This window comes from Biomphalaria glabrata, chromosome 12, assembly GCF_947242115.1.
Source record: "Biomphalaria glabrata chromosome 12, xgBioGlab47.1, whole genome shotgun sequence".
Taxonomy (NCBI): domain Eukaryota; kingdom Metazoa; phylum Mollusca; class Gastropoda; family Planorbidae; genus Biomphalaria; species Biomphalaria glabrata.
Window position 1 is genome coordinate 4144805 of NC_074722.1, and position 18084 is coordinate 4162888.

General features: G+C 36.8%; 1 protein-coding gene across 2 annotated transcripts in view; it reads left to right on the plus strand.

The window, feature by feature from the left end:
• LOC106058983 (probable E3 ubiquitin-protein ligase HECTD4) overlaps nt 1-18084 on the plus strand; it is a 67844-nt gene that overhangs the window by 38798 nt on the left and 10962 nt on the right. For both annotated transcript variants that reach the window (XM_056005383.1, XM_056005385.1), the window contains 13 exons: nt 5066-5227; nt 5703-5851; nt 6800-6945; nt 7181-7275; nt 7687-7948; nt 8548-8814; nt 9406-9671; nt 9956-10116; nt 10859-11012; nt 11476-11739; nt 13364-13494; nt 13735-15831; nt 17042-17155. In XM_056005383.1, the coding sequence (XP_055861358.1) occupies nt 5066-5227; nt 5703-5851; nt 6800-6945; nt 7181-7275; nt 7687-7948; nt 8548-8814; nt 9406-9671; nt 9956-10116; nt 10859-11012; nt 11476-11739; nt 13364-13494; nt 13735-15831; nt 17042-17155 (4268 nt within the window). The remainder of the gene's footprint in view (nt 1-5065; nt 5228-5702; nt 5852-6799; nt 6946-7180; nt 7276-7686; nt 7949-8547; nt 8815-9405; nt 9672-9955; nt 10117-10858; nt 11013-11475; nt 11740-13363; nt 13495-13734; nt 15832-17041; nt 17156-18084) is intronic.

Below are 18084 nucleotides of genomic sequence, written 5' to 3' on the forward strand. Positions count from 1 at the left end.
TCAATTCATTGGGTTTGATGTGAACTTTAGTTTTGAAGGCCTGGTGGCTGAGTAGTAAAGTGTTTGAACCTCAGTGTCTCCCTCAAAAATCAATTCATTAGGTTTGATGTGAACTTTAGTTTTGGAGGCCAGGTGGCTGAGTAGTAAAGTGTTTGAACCTCATTGTCTCCCTCAAAAATCAATTCATTAGGTTTGATGTGAACTTTAGTTTTGGAGGCCTGGTGGCTGAGTAGTAAAGTGTTTGAACCTCAGTGTCTCCCTAAAAAATCAATTCATTAGGTTTGATGTGAACTTTAGTTTTGGATGCCTGGTGGCTGAGTAGTAAAGTGTTTGAACCTCAGTGTCTCCCTCAAAAATCAATTCATTAGGTTTGATGTGAACTTTAGTTTTGGAGGCCTGGTGGCTGAGTAGTAAAGTGTTTGAACCTCAGTGTCTCCCTCAAAAATCAATTCATTAGGTTTGATGTTAACTTTAGTTTTGGAGGCCTGGTGGCTGAGTAGTAAAGTGTTTGAACCTCATTGTCTCCCTCAAAAATCAATTCATTAGGTTTGATGTCAACTTTAGTTTTGGAGGCCAGGTGGCTGAGTAGTAAAGTGTTTGAACCTCAGTGTCTCCCTCAAAAATCAATTCATTGGGTTTGATGTCAACTTTAGTTTTGGATGCCTGGTGGCTGAGTAGTAAAGTGTTTGAACCTCATTGTCTCCCTCAAAAATCAATTCATTAGGTTTGATGTGAACTTTAGTTTTGGAGGCCTGGTGGCTGAGTAGTAAAGTGTTTGAACCTCATTGTCTCCCTCAAAAATCAATTCATTAGGTTTGATGTGAACTTTAGTTTTGGAGGCCTGGTGGCTGAGTAGTAAAGTGTTTGAACCTCATTGTCTCCCTCAAAAATCAATTCATTGGGTTTGATGTGAACTTTAGTTTTGGATGCCTGGTGGCTGAGTAGTAAAGTGTTTGAACCTCAGTGTCTCCCTCAAAAATCAATTCATTGGGTTTGATGTGAACTTTAGTTTTGGAGGCCAGGTGGCTGAGTAGTAAAGTGTTTGAACCTCAGTGTCTCCCTCAAAAATCAATTCATTGGGTTTGATGTGAACTTTAGTTTTGGAGGCCAGGTGGCTGAGTAGTAAAGTGTTTGAACCTCAGTGTCTCCCTCAAAAATCAATTCATTAGGTTTGATGTGAACTTTAGTTTTGGTGGCCTGGTGGCTGAGTAGTAAAGTGTTTGAACCTCATTGTCTCCCTCAAAAATCAATTCATTAGGTTTGATGTGAACTTTAGTTTTGGAGGCCTGGTGGCTGAGTAGTAAAGTGTTTGAACCTCAGTGTCTCCCTCAAAAATCAATTCATTAGGTTTGATGTGAACTTTAGTTTTGGAGGCCTGGTGGCTGAGTAGTAAAGACTTTGGCTTCCAAATTTAGGGGTTCCGGGTTTGAATTGAGTGAAGACTTTTGGGATCTCTAAGGTGCCTCTGATTCCTCTCAGCTGGGTACCTGACTTGAGTTGAAATGAAAGAAGCTAAGAAGTGGGAAAAAGTAAAGGTGGATGGTCGTTGTGCAGGCCAAATGACACCCTTGTTAACCATGGCCACAGAAACAGATGTCCTTTACATTATCTGCCTTATAGATTGCAAGGTCTGAAAGGGGAACTTTTTTACTTTACTACCATTAGTGTTAAAAAACAACATTGAAACACAAAACCTTTTCTCATTGTGTTACAAGTAGTGTAAGATTGAACTGAGTGATTGAACTTAGTGAATTACAATATATCTACAATCATAGAATTTGAATGTTACACATTAATAGGTAAACATATTCCATTTTTACACATTGTTATCACAAGACACAAACAAGAATGATTCCTTAAAACAAAATTTTGTTTTGTATTTGTTTTAAGTTTGCATTTGACCTGTACTAATAATAAGTATTTATTTATTAATAATATATATATGCTGGAGTGTATGAATGTGTTTGAACAAGTCTAGGACAACTTTCTGACCCAATACATTGTAATCTAAAGAGTCAAATCCCAAAATATCTAGGTGTAAGAATCAATTATAAGTTATTATGAAGTCCCCATATTGATGAAATTATTTAAAAAATCAAACAAAGCACAAGGGTTTATTAAAAGAAATGTTTACCAATCAAACAGGAACATAAACTAAATGCTGTTTAACCATAGTTAATCCAATATAGAATATGCATCCTCTGTTTGGGAACCCTCAGCTCAAGAAAAAAGAAACTAGAGCAGATGCAAATAGAACAGTGAGATATATAGCAAATGAATATTCATATTTGATTGAAGTAACACCATTAGTAAAAATCACTTAATTTAAAGACACTTTAGGACAGAAGAATAAAAAGTAAAGTAGCAATAATGCTTACTAAACTGAACCCTAAATTACAAATAGAAAAACAAAACCTAATAAAATGCTAAGAAAGACACAAAGATAAGGCACATTTCTTATTCCATATGCTAGAACAAATTCTTACTAGTGCTCTTTCTTCACATAAGAGCATGGAATGGGTTGCTGGAATCAGCCATGAAAACCAATGACTTGGAACAAGTTTAAGTCAATAGCATGCATGACTAGATTGGCACATGAAATGTGTAAAACATAATTATCTTCTCCTTTGAAAAAACGTCTGTCATTTATACCACAAGATACACAGAAATTAAAGAGTTAATGTCTAGGAAACATGTTGTATTGTACAATTGTAACTGAATAAGTCTTGAACAACTTTGTTGCAAGCACTTCTAAAGTCAGTATTCATTGCATAGTTGATGAAGAAGTTTGTGATGCAGTTCAGTGGCACCAGAAGAAGTATGACAGAGAAAACAGTCTCTGAGAAGTTGTGGTATTGCATCACTGTTGTACAGATCATCGGTGGGACAGAAAACAAGAAAAAAAATCCAAACATTACCAAGAAAAATCTAATGCTTTTCATGACGCCAGGTCTGTTGACTTCATTCTGATGTGGTTCATTGATCTGATTAGTTCTAAGGGCCAATGTAGTAGCTGCTATGGCCTTCCGCTGGCGGTTCGACAGCACGGCTATCCTGAGGTATGCAGCACATGTAATCAACAGCACAGTGTAAGTCAGAGGGGAACCAATGTATACTTTGTACAGCCTAGGCATGGACCGTATGATGCAAGCATTGTAGTCTGAATCAGCCATTAGCAAGGGCATGAAGCACAGAGTTAAGATGACAAGCCAGATGGCAGCTATCACTTTACATACCAGCGTCTTGGTGCAGCGTCGGATATAAAAGTAAGGGTGCGCGATGTAGGTGTGGCGATCCACGGCTATAATGCCCATGTGTAGAAATGAACCCATAATCAAACCAAGGCTGCCTCCACCCATGAGGGGGTAGAGACACCTGTATGGCCATGTCGACCCCCAGAGTAGTCCGAAAACGCCCACGTTGATAATATCGACACCGACTAGCATGTGCATCACGCCCAAAGACACCAGAAATAAATTGGCGTTGGTTTGAAGTCTGTGTGTTTGACAGATGGTATAGATCATTAGAATGTTCTGGGCAATGATAAATACTCCAAATATAATTAAAATAGCACCAAAAAATGTCGGTATTGTACATTCTTGAGTATTTTCTGCTGACAAAGAAATATTCATAATTTATAACACTTCTTTTAATGTACACTGTCTTTATTATCAGGTACAGATTTTTTCTTCAATCTCTAGTTTGCTCAATGCTATAATGAGAGCAATATTATGATTTTGATATTGATAGTGCACTAGTCACTATCACTTTGTCCCTGATACAGAAGATAAAGTTCATTTCTAACTTACTATTCAGAAGTGTATCTTTTGTGAAGGAATATTTCCAGCTTGAAATCTAACAAGCTGTGTCGTTTGTCACCTAATAAAATTACTTTCATTTTACATATTCCAAAACATGACTACCTGTCTCTGCAGTATTCTGTACTGGTGTCCACAAATGATTTCATTGCAATGTTAGGCCAATGATAAGGTGGCTAAGTCAATCTTCCAAATTAAATGTCCTTCAATCCTACTCTTGAAAATGGCTATGTTTCAGTTGTACTGGTCTGCTATTGTACTAGTGCTCTAGGTCTGGGCTGGGTGTGAACAAATAAAACTGATGAATGCAAACAGAGTTATCATGCACAGGCAGAAGAGTGGTGGGGTCAGGCTGGTGCTTAATGTGTTGATTGAGACCTGAATTTGTTCAGAACATTAGTGTTGGCTTTATTGATTTTGTAGAGTTGGGGGCAGATAATGGGGTCACATTTATTTCATGTAAAACTTATCTAGGCCTTGGTAATTGAAACAAAAATGATTTAGTAATATTAAACATAGAAGTTTAATATAATACAGCAGTTGTTGTTTTTTTTACAAAGCTTATATCAACTTGCTGTAACATTACTTTTCCCACTTGTCATTTCTGATCAAATTGAAACTTTGCACAATTATTCATTGTTGATGACACCACATGAATCAATCAACAAATTAGTTAATCAGTCATAATTAATTTAATTTATTATTTATTAAACTCTATTATTTGTTCCCCTGGTAATCAAATCATTAAATAGGAACAATCTGATATAAACTTTGTCACATGTAAATTATGAGTGAGTCTGGTGTGAATGTACATTTTGGTTTCTTATAGTTATAATGTTTTTTGTTTGGTGTAATGCACAAATTGTAAGACAAATTTCCATATGGACAATTAAGATTATTATTATTATTATTATTATTTAATAATTGTTTGCTTTTTATACAAAATGTATTAAGCTTAGGGGAGATAAGTCTTATGTAGAGGATTAGGTCATTTGCTAAAAATTTTTTTAACTAACAATAGCCAATTAAACCTCTATTTTATAAGTACTTGAAAGGCTCTGTAGCTATCACATTGGCTTTGGAAAAGGCAGCAGAGAAAACTTCTCCTGGATCTCTCTTTCCACTTGTTCATTTTTTAGTTGTTTTGTTTTTTATTTTGTTTATTACCATTAAAAAAAGAAGGTGCTATTTAAAGCTGATGATTTTTTTTGCCTTTGTTTTAATTAGTTTCTATATTTCCTTGACAGTCCAAAGAAATGATATGGGATGTCGCCAGACCATTCCCTCCAACCAGAGCTTGTTTATTCTCTCACGGCATGACTGCCATCATGTTTCTGGGAGACCCAAGTGCAGGGGTCGGTCTGCCCAGAGGCACAATGGTGTATGCCAATCAGCCCATTCCTAAGGAGGTAATCACTTTAGTTTTTGCTTCACTCTTCTTCTAGAGCACTTAGTTTACCCTGGTACTCTGGTAATCATAATTGGAGTTCTGTTTCAGCTAAGTAGGAGCTGAATTGGGAGTGATTTATTGTATTATCTTATCTTATCTTATATATTACAGGCGTTACTTCAAAAAAGAAAATATTGTATTGCTTTGAATCATAAATGTTTTACAAACTGTTGGTCAGCTCAACCAATGGCAATAGATAAACAATTTGCAGCTTGTTATTGACCTGCATTCCGCAACCTGTTGGACGTTCCCCAGCCCCATCTCTAAAAGGGAGTGCAATCTGTTGACAAGAGGGCCTGAAGACATTAGCTTGGTTTTTTTTTAAGGGATGTAAATCCTTTATGATATTTGCATTGTCTTCTAAAGTGTATTTAGCAGAATGTTTTGAGTGGCCTGTCCTCTTCCAATACCAAATAACCTTGAATGTCTTCCAGGCTCCTTCATTCTACTGGGAGCTGGAGATTTCTTCCTTCGGAGACTCCCATGATGAGAGCAGTGCTGTCATCTCCTTTGGATTCGCTCCTCCTGCGGAGAAGAAAGATGCTGCATGGACCAACCCTGTGGGAACTTGTCTGTTCCTCAAGTGAGTTAGCTATTATGTAACAAGATTTAACAACTGAATGCTTTTTGTATGACAATATTTGTTCCTAAAGAACTGAATAACAATATGAACATAGCAGATAAAACAAGAAAAACATTTTAAAAACTTCATCCTAGTGAAAAAACTTTTTCAAAATCAAACAACATAATCAATTACCAACAATCAATTGAATAATTAGTTAATTTTTTAAATTATTTCATCATTTGTTAAGCTCAATAAATACTTGTTTAAAGTTTCAACTTTATCCGAGAATTGTTGTGGGAAAAATAATGCATACAATTATCTAAGGAGACAAAACCCTACATATTTTGCCATATTTACGAATACTAAAGGATTAATTTCCCTTGTATGTATCAAACAAAATAATTAATTACTACTACCAGTAATTTAAGTGATTAACTGGCTAAATTTTTATTTTATTGATTCTTCACAAATAATTAATTGTGCAAAGTTTCAACTTGATCTCAGAATGGATGTGGGAGAAATAACGTGTTCAAACTTTTTACCAGACTGACAGATGGACATAGTGAGTTAATATTAGTTTTGTATAAATGTCTATGACATGTAATCATGTTCAAAAGCTTATTATAATTTAAACTTTTTAACTACATTTTTTGTGATAGCCTTTAAGACTGGAAGCAATTAAAGATTAGATAGAGAGACCAAATAGGGTAGTGGCTGAGTGGTAAAGCATTTGGCTTCTGAACCAAAGGGTCTCAGGCTAAATCTCTGTGAAGACTGGGATTTGGAACATCAGGTTTTCTAGGATTTCAGATTTCTGAGTCCAGCCACCTCAAATGGGGACATGACATTAGTTGGAGAAAGTAAAGGCAGCTGATCATTGTGCTGTCCCCATGACATGTATTGACTGAACATATTTTGTGTTGTTGAGTTTTTGAATGTAGGAATCTTTTCTCTCTATTTGAGCAGCACTGGGAAAGCTGTCCACTACAATGGGGCCAGTCTACTGCAGTGGCGAAGTGTGAGGCTGGAGGTCAGTCTCATTGCTGGCGATGTGGCTGGAATTGGCTGGGAGAGAACTGGAGACACACAGGACACTACCCAGACACCAAGAGGTACACAGGAGAAGAGCTGATAGGCACAAAGTCAAACAAAAGTTTCAAATGTGTTGAACAATTACAGTTTTATATTGTAGACCTTAACCTTCTCATAGATGAAGAAATTTAAAAAAAAAATTTTTTTGCTTAATTTTTACATTTTGAAAGTTAGTTAGAGCAACAATATAATTTGAAGTAAAACATTATTTAGTCTGTCCATACAGTTTTTGAAATAAATACTTTGCTGTTTCAGGTCAAGTTTATTTTACCTACAATGGCCAAAGACTCAATGCTACACTGGACAATGTATCAGGAGCCATGTACCCAGTTGTCCACATACAAAAAAAGGTACAGACAATAACTAGTTAATGTCATTCATCATAAACAGATGAAAATGTTGGGATGAGTTTTTTCTATTTCTACTTTATGCCTATCTGCATTGTTTACTAGGTTGAATCATGGACTTAGTGCTAATGTTTGGAAGGCTGATATTCTCATTGAAGTTTTACACTTATTTGAAAACTCATCATTGTGACTTCATCAGACTTTTTTTTTTGTGATTAGTGATAATGTTTCTTTAATTTCAAGCTGCACTTCTATTGTAGGTCACCCAATTTTTATTTATCCTTTACCACTGCAAACGGAATTATTAGCTCAATAAATTTAGTGTACTTTTCTATTCATTTTATTTATTGCTTTTATTTACTCATCTAATTCAAATGCTCGGCTATTTATGTTTATATGGAAATAATTCTTCAGAACTGTCGCATGAAAGCCAACTTTGGAGCTCGTCCATTTGCCTATGCTGAAGGTCAGCAACACAGGGAGGCTGCAGAAGCAGCCAATGATGTTCTCAGAGACATCAGGGAGTCGTTTGGTCACCTCCCCTTTCACACTGCATCCGACAGCGAGAGTGACAGCACGGAACCCCCTGTCACATCCTCCCAGGAATCTTCTAGAGACAGCCGTACACCACCTAGAGCGCCCTGCAAAGTGGCTGAACCTCCACCCACACAGAAAGGTTTGGATGTTTTTACTAAAAGTTGGCTCCGATAATTTTTTTTTCTAAAGTTAAGGCATAAAAGGCAAAAAGAAAGTTTATTTTGAAAATATAATTATGAACTTATGCATAGTGGTTAAGAAAATATCTTTAAGAAGTTTTTTTCCTTAGTTTTTGTAACATACTTTTTTATTTACTTGTCTTTTGATGTGATAGACTAGTCAGATTTAAGTAGCCTTCCAGACATTGAACTTATTTTACAAGCTAGCTCAATTTCATTAGAGTCACTTTTGTGAAATTATAAACTTGTTAGATTTATTTAATTTTTATTTTATTTTGACGCAATGTAGTCTCATCTATTTTAGTTTCTTTGGCCTATCTTTCATAAAGTGATGGTCAAGTCTACACAATCTTCTTTGTAACTATCAAACTCATTGGTCATTTAACCTAGAGATGAGTTAAATCTTAAGAACTAGCAGCCTGACTCTAGACACCATAACAAAATTCTTAAACTTTTTCTGTTGACCATTTATTATTTAACCAGTATCTTAATCTAAATGATGTCAATACTGCTCTTGTCAAAGCAATGACAACTAACACCTGAGTCTTGCATTGAACAGAGTATCAAATTGATGCCAGTCTCAACTACAAGCTGCTGCCTTGCTATGACAACTTTGTTATCACTGGACCCGACACCATGTTTGTTCGTCCCAATGAGGAGGACTCTGAGGAGGAAACTGTCATTGAGGAGTCATCCTCTGAGGATCATTATGCCCTTCTGGTAAAGGCATGGGAGCAGAAAGTGTTCCCTGTCATCAGACGGAGGTTTAGGAATGAGGCTGAAAGAAAAGATGGACTGGAACAGATTCGAGGAGCTCTTCAACTTGGTGAGTAATCATTAGCACTTCACCAGAAAAACCAGTGACTTGGCTGAATTTAAGTCATTGGTTAATATGCATGACTAAATGCATGACGCGTAGGACGTAATCATCTTCTTTTTTGAAGTAACGTCTGTATTATATAAGATAAGATAAGAAATGGGGAATAATGTATGCTATTGGGTTACCACAAATCAAGACTCCAAATAAACTGGCAGTTTTCTTAGCTAAGTATTTAACTCTTTCTCTCTGTAATTATTTTCCTCATTCTGATAGAATTATTGGTATTACTCTTTTGTATTTTACTGTCCTGATATGATTAAACTTCAATAACTTTTTTGTTTTTTATCAGAAAATGTTACATTTGGTGTAGAATGACAGGGGAATGCATGCTTTTTTTTAACAACACTAATTAAAGTTTATAAATCCAAAAATCAATTTAGTATAATGGGGTCAAATCAACATCAATTAGGAGAGAAAGAGTTAATACTTTAAAAAATGTATGGTTTTGAGGTATTCTTTTGTGGACTTGCTTTTATCCTAATGTATTCTGAAATAAATGTGATAATATCATGCTCAATATTTGTGTCTATAATGAAGGGATGACTGACATAGCCAGACAGACAGTTGAGTTTCTCTATGAGGAGAATGGTGGAATACCCAGAGACCTTCAGTTACCCACCATTGAAGACATCAAAGAAGATCTGGCCAAGTTTACCATTGACCGGGTCAAAAAGGGCACAACCGTGATCATACGGACCCCCAGTGGCCTCAGTGCCCATGCTACAACACAGTTGCCCAAGTTTGCAGTCAGAAGCATGCTCAAGACATTTGGCTTGACGGGGACAGTGTTAGATGTAGACACAGTGAGTTCTTGTAAATCTAATGGGATTACTTTCTTAACAATGTTACAATGTTTTACCATAGAGAATAAAAAAACATTTTAGAATAAATGTCCTTAAAAACTGAATGTGATCATTTGACTTTTAACTATTATCTATCCACTGAAGTTTCTTGAGTTCCTAAACCTGTAAACTGTTAAGTACTCTCTTGTTTTTCAATTTTGTGTGTGTGTGTGTGTTTCATAGTGACAGTCATTTATGTTAATGAATTTTGAATGTGAAAAAAAAGAATATCTGTTCTTTGTCAGGCCAATGAGTTGGTTCAAGTTGAGACCTACTTAAGGAGTGAAGGGGTGCTGGTCAGGTTCTGGTATCCACTGCAAATGTTGGAAAAGCCAGCTCAGGGGATGAGGAAAGCTTCCATCACAGGAGGTCAGACCATGGACACATCCAACATATTCATACATAGGTCAGTGTTTGATGTTAAATGAAAAAAAAAAGCTAGATTTCTCATGCTTAGCAAAAATGTACAAAAAAAGTAAATCAGTTGAGTGCCCATGTTGTCCATATTTAAATCTTAATTCTAATGCGCCAAAGTCATACTTATTTTATCTAATTTGTAAAAACAATTTTGACAATAATTGACAATGATAATGTGGAGTTTGATTTTGTTGTCTTAATTTCAAGTTTCCTGCCCACTTACTGAACATTGAATTTCACTTGACCTTTCCAAGTGATTATCTTGCTATTGGCTCAGGGGTGGCACCCCTGTATTGGCTAGACTAAAAGAAAAAACAAATCTTTCTCCCTTCCCTGTTTAAATCAGATTTGAATTAGCTTTTAAGGCAGAAAGGCACATTGTCATAATGCTAAAAAAAAATAATTTTACATTAGAAACATAATTTTGTCTGGAATTATGTTCAACCAGTTTATATAGCTCAGTGTATTTACACAGCTTATTTAATAACTTCCTAACTTGGTTTTAAAAATGAGACTGGGTTTTTTTCTGATTCAGAATCCAGTGGTTCATACAAACTGTTGCTTTTCCTTTCCTTTTTAACTAGTAACTTAGTATTGAGTAGTTTCAGCACAGCACAAACATATTATATTATTGAACAAATTTAGCAATAATAGCCACATGTAGATTGATGTTACAAATATCTATCTATCTGTCTCTTTCTATGTACAAATGTACATTTCTCTTGTACCAGAGAACTCCTGGGAAGTGAGGCGGCACTGACCAGAATGTACATTCGTACAGCTTTCCTTCAACTGACTGACCACTGCAACTCTCCGGCCATGGAGTTAACCTCATTCTCCGCCAGTCTAGGGTCAGGCATGGCTGCATGTGCTGCCACCTTGCAGGTTAGTTTTGAGATTATTTTTTTTTTGTTTATATGATTGGACAACATGTTTAATTTTTTTTTTCAACATTGAATCCCAATTGAATAGTAATTACATTTGCAATATTTTAAATAATTTTAATTAACAGTAGGAAATATAGTATAATCAAATCAAACAAATTCAAGAGAACTTATGGTTTCAACCTTTATTTTGAAAGCTATTGTTATAAAAGTTATTGTGCTGGTTGTATGATATGTATACTTGTGTGAAGTGCATGCTAGTTGTGTGAAGTACATTGTGTCTGCAGGGCATGTGAGTGTATACATTATTAAAATATCTTTTTTTTTTTTTTTTTACTTTACAGTGTTATAATTGAACAATTAGAAGCTATATGTTTTAACATGTCCTTGAGTTAGAGAATGTAATTTGGTCTTGTAACTAGCATCTCGTAGACATAATGATAAGATTCAAATTCATCTGACAGGAGCTGGACTTGGAGAACATTCAGTTATTGTCAGAGCATCTCTTGGCCCCACCATTTACCACAGGGACATTGGAAGCCACATCACCTTTCCAGGTGTCTCTTCTGTCTCAACTGTCTCTCACCCCTCTGGTCTCCCTGACCAGCCTGGTCTACCGCAACAGTCTCAGGCTCAAGAGGGAGCTAGCGGTGGCCATAGCCAGGGCCTCCAACCAAGGAGAAGACTATCTCATTGAGCTGACCAATCAGCTCTGTATGTGTCTACAGGTCAGTAACTTCTCTTAAATAACTCTACTGGTTTGGAGATGTTTGGTACGGTTATTTTAAGCTCTGTTATGTTGTGTTAGGGACATAGTGTGTAGGCATTCAGCAATTGGTGTGCCTAGCTATTCAGCGCATGCATATCTGTTCTTTTGCTCTTCTCATGGGGTTACCAATGTAGACTATGCATGTATGATGAACCAACTATACCTATAGACACACTGACAAAGTCATATGTTAGCTGACTTCATATTTGTTACTCAAATTATATATAGTAATGATATAATAAGAGTCACATTTACATCCAGCTATTGTCTGCTGGGCCAAATAGTATTAACATGATCACACTGTTAGCAGTGATAAACATAACATCCAGTAGAATCAAAATACAGTTCTCATTAACAAGTCACAGCCAGAAATTCTCCACTTCCTTAATTATGCACCCATCCACTCTCAAGTGAGACCTCAAGGCAACCTTTGACATTCATTTCTATTTTGATAATGTGTCACTAATGAGTCCATAGCAGAAGTTTATCTAAAGTATAATTATCTTAAAGCATCTGTTTATTAATTCTGCTCACTACTACTTCTTCTTCTAGCCAGCTTTATTGCTGCTGAGCTGTGAGCTCTTTTGCAGACTGTGCCAAGGAAAAAAAATGTGCTGTTTACATCAGTTGTTCAGCACTGCCGTACATGGTGTTGGTTATGTTGGGCTGTAGTGGAAGTAGGGTCTGCCTAAGGTGGATTAGGGAGGGGCATTCAAAGAGGATTTGGTTTATGATTTCATAAGGGTGGGCACAGTGTCTGCAAAGGGGAGTTGTGTGGAGTTTATTTTGTTCAGTTGGTAATTTAATAGAGGTGTGTGTCCTGTTCTTAGTTGGAAAATTATAGATTGTTCTTTGCAGGGGAGGAAGTTAATACTGTCCAGTTTGTTCAGCATAGTCATTTCTTTGTATTCTGCTCACTAGGGATTTGTTTCTTGCAAAAAATAATAGATATGTTTAAATTGCCTTGAAAGTATTCATCCCTTTCCCACTGATCCAAAGTTGTCATAGAGGATAAATGTAAATTCCATTTAAAACATTGTGATTTATTTAGCTACAAAGTCAAGAAACTCATCAATCAAATTAGAGAAAAGGGAGCTTTTACTTTCTAAAAATAGCTTTGTACTCGATAAAATGTTTTTATACTAATTCTTAGATGTGGTTATATTCAATAATAATAAGACTTCGACACAAAAATTAAAATGTAAAAACAGACAATGGAATAGTTAAAACTTACTTGTAGTCTATACACACATGACAATACATCTGGCATCTAGCTCTTGAATACTTTAGGTTTTTAAATATCCAGATTTTCAGTGGAACAACTAAATGTTTTTTTTAAATCTCAGCATTAACCCTGGCAGACATTAGCGGAACATTACATTCAGATCTGAAGACTAAACATAAATGTTAATTTGATAAAAATGAATATTGTTTATGTTTGTCTCTATTGGTTTTTTTTGCCTTTTTTATTTTTATAATTAGAGATACCAAACCAAATATCAGAAACTTCAAGTCTTTTCTTCTAATTTTATTAAACACATTCAAATGTTTCTAAAAGAGAAAATAAATATGTATCCCCTCAGACTGCACCAGAGATGTTCCATTTTGTGCAGTACACTGTGAATGAATCTAAGATCAGTACAGATGTCCATTTCCCAGGGGCTGCCTGCGTTCTGGTTTCCTGTAGTAAAACTCCTGACTCTGGCAATAAAGAGTAAGTCAAATCACTCCTGCATATAGTTGGTTTTTTTTTATGTGAACTTAATTCACATTTATAATACTTTTTGTGAATTATACTTTGATCTGATTTGCAATTTTAACCTATTAGTGTTCCTTTTTTTTTAGTCGAAGATGAATGTATCTCTATATTATTAAACTTTGATTTGGTTACTCTTCTTAAGTATCAGAAAATGTTCGAGTTGTTTCTATACACATTTGGTTTATTCTATTTCAGAACTCCACCTTATAGAGCACCATGGGCCAGGATCAGCACTTACACTGGGAAAAGAATCAGAAAATGTGGCCAGGTGACCAGACAGGAAGTTGTCTGCTATCCTCGAGATGTCCATGCCCAGGCCAATACAAATGACCAGTATGCCCCTGTCTTCATTCCCGGAGACTTGGTTTATGTCAAGATAGGCGTGTCACCTCCCCCAGGTGCTGTAATCACCTTACACGGGCTCCCGCCCCAATTTCTGCTTGCTGTGGCTTATATGGAGACTCTTGTCACCGAGACTTTTGGTTGTGGTGCCCAGGCTTGTGGGGCTCGAGGGGAGAAAACAGGTGGTCAGAAGGAGAGTGCAACCAAACCCCAACCCAGCTTGTCCAGCGGTTCCTTTGCCTCGTCATCTTCTATGGCTTTGGAGCTCCCCGATACCAACCCTAGTTTGTGGAGTCTGGACAACATCAATATTACACCTCCTGTCTTTCTGCACATGATTGAGTTTCTTTGTGGTTTTCTTTGGAAGACAGATGTCCCAGCTTTGTTGAAGGAATTTATGTTTCACCTCCTTGCACAGACTTTGAGAATTCTCCACTTTAGCGAGGGCTGCGATGGTAGTCGGTTAACTAAACTCAGCATGAAGCTTAGCCCCACGCAGGGCATGCTCAATTATTTGCCCAGAGAGCTGAAAAAACTGTATGACCTTGAGATCAAGAATCTCCCAGAAATGACCACCACCGCTGGTCAGGGAGTCGGTCTGGGTGTCTCGGACACAGGAAGGTGGTCCACATATTTGCATGCATTAATGGAAGTCTGTTTGGCCATCTCAGAAGTGATCCCTTGTGAGGTGTCTCAGGGCAAGCAGTCCACTGAAGTGACTGTAGAGGAAAGTGCTGCAGGGAGTAGCTCAGTGGCATCCAGCAGCACTAGCAAGAAAAAGAAACTTAAGTTCAAAAAAGAGAGAATAGTTACATCTATTCACAGGGCCAATGTGGAGCCCCGAAGTGGGTCTGAAACTACAGAGAATGTAGACGGTTCACTCAGCTCAAGCAATGTACATCTGTCTCAGTCCCTTGATGCCCAGCCCACTTCCCCTAGTGGACAGCTCTCTGTTGTATCCCCTCCCATAAAGGCATCTAGCAACTCCAGCATTTGCAGTATGTTTCCCACTTTGTCAACTTCCTCCATTAAAGTGGATGATATGGCCTGGTTTCCTGTGGCCGCATCCACTGCCAAAATTCTGCGCTACTTAGCCCTAAAAGAGCCTCATTGCCAGGAAGAAGTGAACGAAGCTTTCAAGTCCACCTCTCAGGTACTTGTCACACCAACAGCTCATTCAAGACTTCTAGTCATCACCGGGATCCCATCTTACCTTGACCTTGGTACTGTCAAAAAATCTATCTGTAAAGTGTGTAACAGTTATGGAGGACTGGATAGAGACGAGATTTTTGTGCCTACACCTTTAGATGTGAGTGCTTCTGAGCCAAAGCCAGTGAACCCTGAAGCAAGCAATCCTGATGCAGTAGTCTCTGGAGAAGCAGGCCAAGAGGCTAAATCTGAGTCTTTGGTTTCTCAGTCGAACACACCCACAACCCCCACCCCAGAACCCAGAAAGAAATCAAAATTTATTGAAGGCTACGCTGTGATTAGCCTGCCATCACGAACAAAAGTGGAAATTGTAAAGAAGGCATTCCTTAAAACCAAATGGTTGAACTTGGGGCTTGGAGAAGAAGCTGCAGCCACTTTGGAAGCGCCAGATGAAAATCTCAACGTCCAGACAGTATCTCCAGCCTTGCTGACTGAACCAGAGGCCAACCCAGCCTTGGAGAAATACCTCTTGTATAAACTCTCTGGCAGAATAGGTGCTCAGACTTTGGGACCTGCAGCCACGCAGGTGCTGACGGAGATATTTTACAGCAGCTTCTTTGTGGATCAGCACCAGGACACAGGGGAGATCAGCCTGAACAGAGAGCAGATCCTGAACACAGCACCAGAGAACCTGCTGGCTCTCTTCTTGAATGGTGTGAGAGTCAGTAAAAAACCTCTGCCAGAAGCAGTGACATGCTTGTTAAGACAATATGGAATAGTCAAGTCTCAAGATAAACATGTGTAAGTGTCCAGTTCAATAGAGTTGCTATTAACTTTGATTCAATATTTTTCAGTTGTAAGAAGACTGTCAAGCTGATCCATGTTCACTTGTGATATTACTTTGTTTTAAAATAAATAAAGCCTAAACATATCTTGGAATAGAAAGTCAGAACACTTTAATCCACAGATAAAAGAGTCAAGTTCCCCTTTCAGTCTTTGCGCTCTATAGGACAGATGATGTTAAGGTCATCCTTTTTTTTGGCCAATGTTTAGTTAGCAGGGTGTCAAGTGGCCAGCACAATGACCAACTGAAGTCAGGTCAGATACCCATCAGAATTGGTACCCATTAGAATTAGGTGGACTTGGTAGCTCTAAAAAATCCTGAAATTCAAAATCCCTGTCACCAATCACCAAGGTTTGAACCCAGGATCCAAGGTTTGGAAGCCAAGCACTTAACCACTCAGCCACCATACCCCGTCATTCTATAGATAAAATAAGAACAAATTTCCCTAAATCCAAAACATAAAGAAACATGATGAATATAATTGTTAAAACAATGGAGATGAGGATCATCTTAACTTGGGATCAAGGGTCAATACTTCATTTTTGTAATGTAGTATTGGAAGGCTGCCAATTAAAATGATCTGGTGGATGCCATGCCCTGTCATCCTGCTAAAGATTTAGCTTTGGAAAAAGATGATCATCAACTCTGAAGGAACAACCAAAGCATGTGAAGCAAAAATAAAAAAATGTCAAAATAATAAACAAATCTTCTTCTCTTCCTAACTGGGTTGCATCCCCAACCCCTTTGTATATTATTTTCACAATCATTTAATATTTTAGAATTTTTCTTTTCTTATGAGCAAGACTCATGATGTCATTAGCACCATTTCTTTCATTGCTACAAGTTCAATAGTTGGCTGTTCAAACTATCTCTGTTACCCACTTCCATTTGCAGATTAAAACTAGTTTAGAGCTCATTAAAATATGTTTAAAAGTTCACTTTGTCAATGTTGGTTTACCCTTTTTGTTTCCTTTTGCCTGATTTGAAAATATTCCTTCAAGTCTTTCCGTTGAAGTTTTTTTTAAATTAAAAAATGTGTTTTTCCCCTTCAGCTGCTATTTCCTGTATTGAAATGAAAGGAAAATTTGTTCTATTTCACTTGTGTGCTCAAGTCTTCATGGACTTAGACAAGAATTCAGAAGGTTTTGTTTGTTCTATTCATTTTAGATCCCCTCAATGCTTAGAGAAAGGCAGTAAAGGAAAGACAACCAAGAAACCAGTTTCCAAATCTCAGAAAGAGAAGCAAGCTCTTGGTCTATTGGAGAAAAGTCAGGAAGAAAAGTCAGTTGAATAAATGTTTTACTTCCTACTGAATAGAAAGATGTTTTATTAGTGTGATAGTTGGCTCACATCATATCATTGTCTGGAACATAGCCAATAAATCCCTTTTCCTAACCATGGTACACTTTCTTTATGGTGTCATGTTTATTACATTGCTCATATCAAGTCACTCTGTCTGTCAGTCTGGTAAAAAAGTTTGTACAACATGTCATTTCTTCCACACCCAATCTTGGATCAAACTGAAATTTTGCACAATTATTTTTTTTTTACCTGACAACACTAGAATCAGTTTAAAACATTAACCAATTCATTCATTAACTATTGGTAATAAATTATTTTGTTTTCATTGCTTATATCAAGTCACTCTGTCTGTCTGGTAAAAAAGTTTGTACAACATGTCATTTCTTCCACACCCAATCTTGGATCAAACTGAAATTTCGCACAATTATTTTTTTTCAACTGACAACACAAGAATCAATTTAAAACATTAACCAATTCATTCATTAACTATTGGTAATAAATTATTTTGTTTGGTATCTAGAACAAGGGAATGAAATTGTACTTAACTGAAGTGGTGGTATAAGCTGTTTGTAGGTCGTTGTCTGAGTCTTAGTGAACACAAACCTGAAAAATAGGTTGAGACTATAGAAGCAAAAGATAACTCTACAATCTTCCATGTTCATAAGCGCTCCACTAGCAGAGTGGTGTTACTGTGTTGGCTTGAGAAGCCTAAGAAAGCTTGAGCCATGAGTTTCAGTTCGGGTTGTTCCCCCCTCTTTTTTTTTTTTTTATTTTAATAAATGCTTTTTTACTGTTATAGATATATGTAAGCTTTGTTGTTGTTTTAAAGTATTTTTTTTTCTTGTTTCTATTACTTTAGGTTGACTTATAGTTTGAAGTTATTTTATTGGTTGATATCTTGTTACTTG